General features: G+C 28.6%; 2 protein-coding genes across 2 annotated transcripts in view; one reads left to right on the top strand and one right to left on the bottom strand.

Annotated features, from left to right (window-relative positions):
- Positions 1-4,924: 4,924 nt before the first annotated feature.
- On the bottom strand, positions 4,925-8,786 carry alphaCOP (coatomer subunit alpha). Its single transcript, XM_014431769.3, has one exon. It carries the CDS (start codon positions 8,784-8,786, stop codon positions 5,151-5,153), a length of 3,636 nt encoding a protein of 1,211 aa, XP_014287255.1. The 3' UTR covers positions 4,925-5,150.
- Positions 8,787-9,036: 250 nt separating this feature from the next.
- LOC106687735 (Golgi-associated PDZ and coiled-coil motif-containing protein-like) overlaps positions 9,037-13,599 on the top strand; it is a 65,644-nt gene continuing 61,081 nt past the window's right edge. The window contains exons 1-2 of the mRNA XM_067048569.1: positions 9,037-9,170; positions 13,261-13,388. Of these exons, the coding sequence (XP_066904670.1) occupies positions 9,083-9,170; positions 13,261-13,388 (216 nt within the window). The 5' untranslated portion in view covers positions 9,037-9,082. The remainder of the gene's footprint in view (positions 9,171-13,260; positions 13,389-13,599) is intronic.

Here is a 13,599-nt window from a genome sequence, read left to right as displayed (position 1 = left end):
AATGGTGTACTAAAACAACATAGCTTACTGCATTCCTCATCTAGTCTAATTTGATGAAATCCATTTTTTAAATCAAAAAGACAGAAGTGACTTTTGTTAGCAAGTTTCAAACTTATTTACTGTAAGGTAGGAATTTTATACTAGCCTACCCAAATACTTATTTAAGTGTTGGGGGTCAATGCACAATCTTAGTGAAGAGTCAGTGTTTATTAATTATATTGTGTTAATTAATTATCATAAACCAAACACTCCCCATAACTATGGTTGGCAGACTTATCATTTTTTATTAGTAAATATACATAATTTTCATTAAAGTAATCGATAATTGGGGTGAAATAACTGAGTTTTTTTTCTACCACACTCTTGGACTATTACTTTTTTTTAATTAAAAAAAAAATACTATGAAATAGTAAATACCTGGTAGAAAGTAGAAAAAACAGGTTCCCGAAAAAAAACCATACTTTTTTTTAAGTGTTTATTTAATTGTCAGGACTAGGAAAGCTTATATAATATTGTATTTATTAATTTATATAAATAAGAAATAATTTTAATATTATAGAACAATTTTATTATTATTATCAATTTTTTTTAAACAGACAAAATAAGAAATTATTATAAAAGAGAATATTAAAAAAAAAACTTATAGATAAATAAGTTATTTATTTCATGGTTTATCCTAGAATTGGAATCAATAATCTTATGAATTTCCTTATTCAAGTTTTGGACTATGAAGAGAGCAAGAAGGAAAAGAATATAATGGAAAATTCATTGTTTTAAACTTTCCATTGCTCAATATGAGGTACATTAAAATTGAAATTAGTATAACTTATTTTTATATAATATGTATAACTTATTTTTCATTTATATGTCTTTGATTAAGCTGTCATACTTTGCAAACCCGCATATATATTTAAACCAATGAAAAAACAATAAAGACATCTCAAAATAAACAAAAGGTTGATAGTAGATGTCTCAAGAATGATAAACTTATTTTTTTAAGTATTAAATAGTATACAAAACATATTGTTGATTTTTTTATCTAGACAGACTAACAATGTATCACATTTTGAACAATAAAGCAAAATATTTGGTAATATCATAAGCATTATTATGATATAAATAATAATCTAAAATTAATTAATCTATTATAATAAATGAAATGAATTTCAGAATTAAAATTCAATATCTACATGTACATGTATAATAAAATATTGCTCTACCCCTTGATACTCAAATGTCAGAAACTTAATTTTTTTATTAAAAAAAAAAATTCAAACTTAATTTTGATTATAAACTTTTTTTTACCAAAAGTAAAAATAATAATGATCACTTTAATTATTTTTTAAGACTAAGTTCTACTACTGAAACAATGGCAAGGTTAATTGATAAAGCAGGCATCCACATCATCCTCCTATTTTAAAACGCAGTATCTTCCAAAACGTTATTTTTGAGATTAGCACAAGTGCAGTCAGAAAAACTACTGCTTTATTTTAAAAAAAGTAATTTCAATCATTTTAGAGTCTTGAAATGGAGAATATTTGGTCCTAGAAAATAGTTAATTTATATCTATCAGCTCTTATTTGTGACTTTTGGTTAGTCACAGCATTTTTACTAAGCTCAGTAATCATACAAACTAATGGTTTGTGGAATGAATTGTAAAGTAAATAATTTTCAAGGTTCCCTAACACATTAATGTATAATATGTACTGCCAATTCTGCTCAACTTGTAATCACAGGAATTAAGATATGGGATTTACATGGTATGTTTTATCACTGGTCCAGAGATCTGACATTTTGAGATGAATAAATCTATTCATCACTCATTTTATTGGGGAATATTGTGACATAGTGCTGCATAGGAACAGTTATAAATGAGTAGAAAATATACAATTAATAACAATGCTTGTTTCATCATTTAACAATTTTTCAACCCTGTTTGCTTTTTAATCTTAAAACTCATGATGCATTTTTATATATTTTCTCAGTTAGGGATTTACAACATTGAATCTTTTAGTTGATAATGATGCATAGAAATTTAAATTGATGCTATTTCATAGAAATAAGAAAAATTTAAAGTCATTAATTGCTTTATTATTATTGAGAAGTATCAATTTTTAGGAGAGGACTTGGTAATAATCTTAATTATTATTCAAATGTCAAAAAATAAATTCAAAATCAGTTTTACAAAACATAGTTTTAAAATAAATTTTTAGATTACAAAGCCATTTTCATTGAAACTTTGGACATGAAGACTCATTCTGTCAATTATGATTGACTATTTAAAGCTGTGATGAATTTGATATTGATAAAAAATGGATGGATGGAATGAGATTGAAGATTTCAAAATTTACTCAATGAATTTTTCTAATAAGAAACTTATTCTTTTTAATACAATCAATTTACCAACGGAACAGTCCCTCCCTGTTTCAATAATCCATAGGCGTAAGCTACATTTTCAACATACTTCATTGAACCCTGCAACTGACCTTATAATGCCACTAGGCAATTGAAGGGAAGCTGTCAAAGAGGAGTGCATATTCCATTCTCCATGTAATATTTATGTATAATTAATCTTGTTAATGTTTCGTGTTGTTAAAAAAAAATATAATAAGTTCATTAAATTTTGTGCAGAAATTATAGTTCAATGAGAATGGTGAAACAAAGTCATCGATGAAAACTTAATTTAAGTTAAATCTTTCTAATTTTAATTTTTTTTAAGAACAATAATGTTCTAATTAAGGAAAATAAGATTATATTCACCATAACCCATAAAAAATATATATTTATTCCAGTCATTAACCTAATTTAGAAAAAAATAAAAGATTTTTTTTTAACATTATGAGAAATTAAAATAAAGAAGAATTATAGTTATTTTCTAGATTATCCTCCAGCCTGATTATATCCATGATCAATGATATTTCAACAATTTAAATTGTTTAAAACAGTTAATTTTTTTTATTTTACATTATTAATTTTTTCTTTCTTATTGTTAGTAATGTAAATTTATACTGCACATGATAATTTATAACATAACCCTAATTTGAGAGCAAATATTCACGACCATTTTCGATTTGCAGTAATTTAATCACTAATGATAATATTTTATATTTGTGGAAGATTATTGATTGACCGTGTGTAAAGATGAAAGGAATATGGTCCGGGTGCGGTCAAGAAAAACTCAAATAGTAGAAATATACTATTTTAATGAGCCAACGTTTCGCCCCACGTTGCAGGGCTTCTTCAGGGCTATTTTGACGGCAGTTTTGAGTTGAATTTTAGTTTTGACTGCCGTCAAAATAGCCCTGAAGAAGCCCTGCAACGTGGGGCGAAACGTTGGCTCATTAAAATAGTATATTTCTACTATTTGAGTATTTCTTGACCGCACCCAGACCATATTCCTTTCATCAATTTTATATTTGTATATAGATAGATCTCTCTATATGTATGTGCACTTGTTGAAGTTGGTATTCATTCAACTATTATGATAATTTTTATTCATTGGTTAGGTTAGTTATCAATATTTTATAATATGATTTATCTTTGCACAATTATGATTATTGCATTATACTGTGCCTTTAAATGAAGTGCCAGAGCATTATTTTTAATATTTCTTCTCATTAGTGTTATAATTTGTATGTTATTTATGCTGTATCTATTTATATAAATAAAAGTAGTCTTTTAAATAATTTATATATTTTTTTCTGGTACTTTAAAATCATAAAAGAATTTTTTTATCATAACCTTATTTAAAAGTTTATTAAATAATAGTAACTTATAAAATGCAGTATCATTTTTTTTTATCTATGACTATAATATTTATAGAATCAATTAAAAAATATATATAACTGCTGGCAACAGTAATAAGATAGTAATTTAAAACTAGTGTCTTTTTCACATTCCAACACTATAGACTGTATTTTATAATATATGTTTAGTTCACTTGATTTTTAAAAGGAGATATTTAAGATGTAATCTTGAAATTCATTTATTCATTGTCTCAAAACATTTCTTTTTTTCACTACCAGGCATAGTAAAATACAAATGTATACAATAATAAACAGAAAGAAGAAACACCCAACATTGTGTTAATAACTTTTTAGAATTAGAGTTCATATTCATTGATAAACCATATATCAGTATTTAGTTTAAATATAAGTAGATGGTCAGGGTTGCAGTCAAAAAAAGAACAAATAGTTTTAAACTATTTGTTTTGTTTTTTTACCGCAACCCTGACCATCTACTTATAATTAAATCTTAACGGTCAACTATATATACATTCATATAGTATTTAGTTTAGTTTGAGACTTCATTATCAGTAGGAATGACATTTAAATTACAATATATTTCAGAAAAAAATTGTCATGATCAAATAAATATAGTAATAAAAATATTAGTGCAATCTATTGACTAGGATCTATATCAGGCACTACAATAAGGCCATGAATTAAATAGTTTTAATTTTAAATAAATGATAGATTTTTATAATTATAAAAATTATTTTTATAAAAATATTCAAAATATGCATTTACCACCAAATTTGCAAAACTAAGATGGGTCTAATATTAATAACCTTATTTTGATAGTTATAAAGATAGATGCTTAAAAGAACTAAATATCATCCCTTAAGCTATAATACTTTTAAAAAATAATAAAATAAAAAACCAATACAACTAGGGAGATCTTGTCTCATGTTGGATACCTGGACAATTTTTTTCTGTTTTCAAAAACTCTTTTGAGATGTATCAGATATAATGAAGCATTAATTTTTATTTTTTAAAAAATGGTATAAATTTCTCTCAGAGTTACAAGCTATTACACTTTAATTGAGAATATGTTATTACAGTAAAAATAAGTTTTTCCTAATAATAAAGTGCATTATGCAAAATGATTCTGGGTCGGTGAAAAAACAAATAAAAGAATGAAATTGAGAAAACATCATGTATTGTACATATAAATATAATGGAATATTTTAATAATATAAAATAATACTTTAATAAAAGAAATGTTCAGTATCAATTTCATAACATACATAAATGACAATAATAAATGATTTTTTTAATTATATCTACAGTAACATATTAGCAAGTATCTTTAAAATATATTATATTAAAATATTTTACATAAACCCAATTATAACATATTTGACATATTTATCTAAACTGTAATGGGCTTATCCTCAACCCTAAAGTATCAGCACCAATTTGTGCAACTGTGCAAATGGTACAAACTTTACCTTTACATTCAGGAAGAAAACTTGCTCCACAGAATGGACATTTTTCTTCAGGCTTGCCTTTATAAATTGGGACATAATTTGCTGCACAAATAGTAAAGGGATTATGTTCATCATATTGTAACTTATGCTCGTCAACTGGATTCTTATCACAAGCTTGATTTAATTTACGAGCTTGTTGTGCAACTTCAGGGCGAGGACCAAGTTCCAGCAATCTTTTAGCAAATGATGCTGATGTTTTGTAGTTTTTAAGTTTGAAGAATAAGTTGATTGCAGTTCTTAAAGTTAATATTTGGTGAACTGGTTGAAGAGAGCAGTGAGTAAAATACGCAGCCATTTCACATATCCTCTTTTGGTCTTCCAATGTATCTTTAGGAAGTTCTTTTCTCTTGGTTTCCATTTGCAATCCTAAAATATATTCACGACAGATTCCCAACAATTGTTGAGCTTCAGATATTTGCTGTTTGGTATCTACTACGAGCAATAATATGCTCAATAGCAAAGTCCTGAATTTCTTGATAGCTTCTGGAAATTTACCATTAGTTGTCAGCTGGTAACACGTTTGCAAACTAGTAACAAGATCATTTAATTTTATCCATAATGCTGGGTGTCCACCTTTAGCACCAGCTTCCTTCCAATTTCTATGAGGATGTGCATACATTGATGGCAATGCTGGTAATGGTGTATAAGATGTCCTACCTATGGAATATGCTGTCAGAAACAGGTTCTGCAATGGACCGAATTCAACTATTCCAACTTGTTCTTTTAAGAGACGGAAAGCAGTTTCAAATGAGCCTGCCATTGCATGGTCAGCAACAAGATGAGAATTATTAGCCCAAACCTGTGTCTGAGGTACACCTCTCGTTGGCGGTACAAAATATCCTTCCTCTCCAGAAGGAGTAGCTTCAAGATCAGGTGGAAGTTCCAAATCTTCATCACCAACATCCCAACCATCACCTTCTTGGGTAGGTATAACTGGTTCTTCCCCATCGTCCTCACCTGGTATGTGCTCTTCAAACCCAAGCTGTGCTTCATCTCCCCAACCATCACCGGAATCGTCAATAACAGCGGCAGTTACACCAGTACCTTTCATCACAGCCCCTTCAAAGAATCCTTTTGAGACTGTCAGAAGAGGCCAGTTAGATTCTGCTTGCATAATAGGAACAGGTGGCTGCAATAAAGAAGCTTTAGGTTCAACATGTGGTAGATTTCCTTCACATTCATCTTTAAGTGCTTCTGCTTCTTCATCTAGGCCATGGGTTATAGCAGTTAAATAAGCCAAAGATACTTGACCACAATTTTTCAAGATTCTTATTCTTTCTGGTACATCACCTAACAGAAGAGCACCTTGATATTGGCCAGATAAATCTTTTCTAATTTCAGCAATCTTAGTCATCTTTCGAAGTTTTTCCAAATTTCCAGTAATTAAATATAAGAATGAAAGCTTGTCAAAATTCTTAGTTCTCTGGTAACACATTTCCACAACTTGATGATTTCCTTGTAATAATGCAGCTTGCCCTAATCTGTTCCAACAAGCTTTGTCATCTAATGCTCTGGCAGCTTCCAACGCAACTTCAATATTTCCACACTCCAAAGCCAAGGCAAAGCGAGTTTTTTCATCTTTTACAAAATGCAGCGCTACTTCAGGATAGCCTTTTTGCTGTAAATAAGCAATAATAGCTTGACCAACAAGTCTCGCATTCCTTACCATATGTAACACTTCTTCATAATTCCAATGAATTAAAGCAAGTTTGAAACGGTACTCAGTAGGATCAATACTCAAAATTCTGGATTGACATTCTCTATCTAAACAGAACACTTGATTACCTTTAACTTTGGTAATGTATATAGGCAAATCAAGTGTTCGAATAATTCCATGATCTCCATTATTGATAGCATATTTAATATGATTACTTGTTGTGTAAATAAAAACTCCATTTTCATCCCAAGCACCAGATTTAACTCTTGTATTTTCATGAATAGATGCTAAAATATCCAGTTTTCTGTTGCATAAGGTGACAGTATGCTTAGCTAAGAGGGCAACTTGTGACATATCAGAAGACCAAACTACATACCGGCATTTAGAAATCTTAGCTTGAGATATCGTTCTCTTCTGCTGAACATCAAATAATGTTACAGATTCAGAATCACGAAGAAGTAACATACCAGTGCCAGCATAAAAGATTTCATCACATGCTTGTGCTGTAACTTTTTTGGTAACTTCATTCTTCAGATTTTTAATGACAATAGAATGAGATCTATCTAAAACAGCAAATCTATTTCTAGCTACCCAAACTGCTGTCAATCCTGCTGTACATTTACTTTCAGTTGCATCAGAACTTTGGCTCTCAGACTGTTTTGGGAGAATATATAAATTGTAGACACTATTTTCTACGTTAGGAAGTCTTGAACAAGCAAGAACAGCATTTTCAGCAACATTGTAATTGATACTATATACTGGGACTTTTCCACTGCCTCTCATTTGCAAAACGGGTAAGTCTTTAGATGTGGAGAAATCAAGTTTTCTGAGGAAATTGTCCTTAACATATAACAGTATATTGCCATGAACAGCATAAGCAGGCCTTTCTCTTTCGAGTTTAAAAATGACCATGCCAGAATCATGACCTGCAGCAAATAAATTCAATGATGGATGAGCACACAATACCCAAAATCTTTCATGTTCCCTTCTAAATGTATGAAGGCAAGTTCTTTTGGTCATATCCCAAACTCGTACACTTTTATCTTCAGAATTTGAAAGAATTAAATCCTGTCTTGGGTGAAAAAGGACACAAGATACATTGTTGTAATGCCCCCGACAAGTGTCAACTTCCCAGGCTTTAGCATCATTCATTCGCCACAATTTAATCTGCCTGTCATCAGCTCCAGATACAATTAAAGGTAAAGATGGATGGAACATAGCCCAATTCACTCCCCTGTCATGACCTTCAAGAACATGTTTAACAACAGCGTCAGCTTGACCAAATAAATCAGTGGCGGATGGATTCTTCAAATGTTCTTCTAAGCCGCCAGGGCCAGGAGCAACATTCTTTTTTCTTAGGCCAGATATATCCCATACTCGAACGGTTGAGTCTAGGGATGCAGATACAACAATATCATCTGTTGGGTGGAACTGAGCACACATAACATAATGATTGTGTCCAGTTAAAACACAAATACATGTTCTGCTTTGCCAATTCCATATCCTTATTGTTTGATCATCAGATGCACTCAAAATCCAGGGATATTCATGGTGAAAAACAGTTGTACGAATGTAATCTAAATGACCAAGAAGGGTGAATATGCATCTACGATGCTTATAATTCCACACTTTAATTTTATAATCATCTCCTCCAGAAACAAATAAAGGCTGTTGGGTATGAAAACAAATACCTCGAACGGGTCCATCATGTTCATCAAATTTATCAAGAAGTGTACACATACGATAATCCCATAATTGGATCACTCCGCTGTGTAGTCCAGCTAAAACCCATGGTCTTTTGGGATGAAAAGACAATCCCTTAACACGGGCAGACTTTGTTTCAAACTTAGTTAACATGATTCATTTACAGCAATAACACTACACGAAAACAGGCCACACACCATAAACTAACCTTACACTCAAAGTAACCAGCTGGACCGGTACACGTCAACCTCATTGTACCTCAAACGTCACCCACCTCCTGATCACTGTTTTTAATATCCTTCCCTCTTTTGCTATCTTTTAAATAAAAGATTTTACTTTTGCTGTAGTCGACAATTTTTTTATTATTATACCATTTTTGACTTAAAATAACATTTCTGTCGCTATCTTATCAACATTTTATGCTCCGTGTTTTAATTTGACATTTCAAAATGGCTGTTACAGCTATGAGTTTTCGCTGGTTGGATTTACTTGAAAAAGAATTTGATAAAGCATATGTAGATCTCGATATTTTAATAGGTAAGCCTATAAATAAAATAAAAGTGAAATATTTTTTTCGCTTTGTAGGTGTTCTGATTCCAGAGCTGCATGTGTACCTAGTTTGCTATGTTTACTATTGTGTTTTAGTTAATATCTCCAAATAAATAGATGAATACTATAGAAATTTGACTATAAATTATAAACTGTGTACATTTAATTATAAAGGACCCTTAGAAGGCCTGTATATTCATTTATAGATATAGTATTCCCAACAGGTATCAATCACACTCGAATTCAAATGTGTATTTAAGGAATGTTTCTGTTTTGTTTTTGCATTTTGTTAGTTCAAGTATTTTAGACAGTGGATATGAAGTGTGATTCTGTTCTTATCAAGTTTTAAATGAATTTAATTTATTTCTATATCAACACTCCCTGCGTGTCTTCTGGATATTCTTATTTTTGTGTCCTTTTCCACCTCTGATTATCTAATCGCTTTTAAGTCCATAGTATTTTCCATTGTTCTCTAAATCTAGGAGCCATATTTTAATATAGTTATTATATTCATTCGATAAGTGATAAGGGAAATTTTATTTTTTCTATTACATTCTTATATTTATCTATTAGGGTTATATATTATTTATTAATTTAAAAGTTAAAGATAGGATTTATTGTTTACGTTTTCTTATTGTGCCAAAATTCAAACCTGTTGATTATGTTATCTGTAGTTTTGTTTATTTAAAAATTCTAACTCTAACTCATCTCATTTTTTTTTAACTTTAAAACATATTAATATTATCCCAAGGGTGGAATTGTTGTATTTACTACTTATAAGCTCCTAGTTCACAACTGATACTCAGCATGGTGGGTGGGCGTGTACTCACATACAATGAGAAAATTTTCAAACTTTGTTGTCAGTAATTGCCCAACATCATAAAGTGATAGCATTTATGTAACTTAGGTGATGTCAAATGAAAAAGATTTGTTGGTAATGGGCTTATTCCATTTAAGCAAATGTAACGAGTAGAAGTTCAAATAATATTGTTACCATGAACAATAAAGTGCAAGCTGCAAGTGAGTACAAGCCCAACCATCCGTTGGAAACTTGTGAAATGTTAGCGCTTTTTATATTAATATGACTATACGTTGTCAGTGATAAAAATGTATTTTTTTCATTTGCATGCTGTGACAAATTTGGTAGACATTAGATAGGGTTGATTTGTGATAAAGGTGAGTTGCCAAAATATTTTAGTATTTATTTGATTTAGGTAATTGGGTGGTATAACTTATTTAATGTAATAATTATATCCTGAGATCTTGTACACATTTACTATTTTACAAAATGATACTATGTTTCTTAATTATTATTATTTTTTTATTTTTCTGTGTATTATTAAAACATATTCATATGAATAGTTGTATTAAATATATATTGCAACTATAAATAATGGCTTATATTTATTTTTACCCCTTTTCTAATAGAAAACATGCAATGATTTCCTTCATGGGATTCACCTGTTTTTTTTGTTTTTTTACAGTCATGAATAAACATTTTATCTAATAATAACAATGATAAAATACTCAGTTATTGGTGCTTTAAATTAATAGCTTTATTGCAGAAGGAAGTAGTAAAATGAAAGTTTCTCCTTAAAATTTTAATTTTAATTACTCCATCATACAAGGCTGATTTTTACTTTTCTTTAGATTGATGTATACTTTCATATTCATTTGTCATCAACTAAATTCATTTCTTGGTAATTTATTTTTATCAACTTTAAAATAATGTTGAAGCAATAACTTGTATTTAATGAATTTATTTTTGTAGCATTGATATGGATTTTTTTTTTTATATTATCGATCAATAAGTGTAGTTTCACGTATTGATCTGTTTTATACTTTATTACCAATTTTTGATGTTAAATATTCTATATATATAAAAAAAAGGTTATGAACAGAAAAGTAAATAATAATTAAATTTATGTTTTCATTTAATAGTTTATTTAATTTAAGGTATGTATTTAAAATTGATTGTAAAAATTATTGCACATTATTTTTCTACAAACTTTTTATAATTGTGGTATTCTTACATTTTAAAAATTATACTGATACTTTTACTCAAATTCGCTTTAGAATTAATTGCTGTGGCAAAACCTTGCAAATTACAGAGAAACACAGAAATATTAATTAAAAAAAAATTGTTATCAATTACTCAAGCGATACTATATATCATATGGTACTCTAATTTGAGGTTTTATCATGTCGACCTTCATTAATGACAATTATAGCAAAAAAGTAGTAAAAAAAATAATGAAAAGGCAGACAAAAAAAAAAATTATTTTATATTTTCATGAATAAAAATTGTAAGCATAGTACTACGTACACATACTTACTGTTTATCAAAAATTATTTTATAGTTAGGATCAAAATGCCTACATAAGTAGGAGGATTCAACTCGAGATTTTTTAAAGTAATTGTTTTGGTTGCAATAACTCTTTCATTAACATTTAAATTAATTAAGATTTTAAAACTTTTTTTTTTACAATTACGATTTGTCATTTACTTTAGTTTGTTGTTGTAAGAGCATGTTCATTTATTATGAACAACAAAACTAATATTTTTTTACATTCACTTGACTAATAAAACATGGGATTAAATTGTTTTATAATACTCTTCTCCTTTTATATATATATTATAAAATATAAAATGAATCCTATTAATAAAAAGATAAATGACCATAATAAAGTTATTTGTAACATTGTTATTCTCATTATTTTATTACTGCTGTTCAAATGGAATAGTTTTAACAGAATTAAGTATATGAAAAAAAAACAACAGTGGTATCTAATTCTAATACATATTTTTTATTCCTTAAAAAAAATAATGTAATTTTTAAATTAAAGCAATGCTATTAGGTACTTTTACATAAGAGTTCTTAAATGAAGGCTTTCGATATTGCAGAAACCTAGATTAGGAGCATTAAAATATTGATAAATTGTATAAAATATTAATGGTACCCTACACGCCGGTCGCCTCAATTCAAAACCATGAATAATGTATGTAATAATAAAGTACTTTATCAGGAGGGGTTAGATAAACATATTTCCTATCGTATGTTATGAATCTTACTGCTGTATAAATTTTATTTCTTGAAAAATGATTGACTAAAAAAAATAGAATAAATAAATATGTTTGATGAAGTTTATTGGAAGTAAACTTTGATGGAACATCAGTGTTGAATCATTGAGTTAGTTAAATTTAATTATGTTAAATTTTATTCTACATTTATAATCATAATTATATTATCTCTATAACTATCCACTCATGCTTAGTAACATCCACAGTACATAACAGGATTTTTCACTATTTTATAGAAACGTGTGTCCTCTTACTACTTTATTGTTTTTACTTCTTATTAAATAAAATTCAGCATTACTTTTTATATTATATTGGTTTTATTGAATATAATCAGCAAGAAAAATATCTTTTTAGATTAAAAAAAAAAATTAAAAAATAGTTGTGAATTTCACCTTTTTATCTATTAATATTAACTTAATATCTATTTTTCACATTTAAACAATGTTTCTTGTCACAACAGTAATATCACCTGATAGATATGGATTCTTAAGATATGTAGGAGACTTGAACTTTTAGAGTAAGTATAACATTAATAATCCCTTTAAATTAGCCACTTCTATTTCAACATAACTTTAATTCAGATATTTACCAGTGATATGGTTGAGAGAGAAGCACCAAGTCCTGCTTTATCCTTCTCAAGTGGATGGGGGAGGGAGGAAGACAAGTTTGGTTTAGAATATTCAAGACTGAATGTAGATATAAAAAGGAATGAATGTGAATTTAAACAAAAGTTTAATTTTTTTTTGCCTATTTATTACTTGCTTATTATTTAATTTAAATATGGTGTGAATGTGGTCTCTGATCTCTATTACCATTTTTTGTATTATATGACAGAATATAATATTACGCAATAAAAAAATATTTAAAAAAAATATATATATATATAGAAATGTGTATTGAATTTATACTTAGAACTTTAGTTTATAATTTGATCAATTTTAATCAAATTATCTTTTCATTCATTCTGGAATAAAAAACATTTATTGTTTTTCTTTAGGTGAATTGGATAGCGATGAACCCGAAATGGTTTACGCTGCAAGACAGAAAATGTCGACCCTCAGTTCTTGCTTTGCTCAATTGACACACAAAGCACAAACAATATTCCAGAACAATGCAAAAGTTGAGGTAAAGAATACAATACTTGCAGAATTTGCTGTATAAAATTTATTTTTTATATGTATAAATAGTTGACTGTATATATAGGGAGATGGTCAGGGTTGCGGTCAAAAGAGAAATAAAAATAGTTTACAACTATTTATTTTCCAACGTTTCGCCCCACTTTGCAGGGCTTCATCAGGGCTAAAAAGATACAAAATGAAACTATGTTAAGATAAAA

This window comes from Halyomorpha halys, unplaced genomic scaffold (assembly GCF_000696795.3).
Source record: "Halyomorpha halys isolate HHAL.00 unplaced genomic scaffold, Hhal_1.1 Scaffold1001.1, whole genome shotgun sequence".
Taxonomy (NCBI): Eukaryota; Metazoa; Arthropoda; class Insecta; order Hemiptera; family Pentatomidae; genus Halyomorpha; species Halyomorpha halys.
The sequence above is the reverse complement of the archived record's forward strand: the minus strand, read 5'-3'. Positions and strand labels throughout refer to the sequence as shown.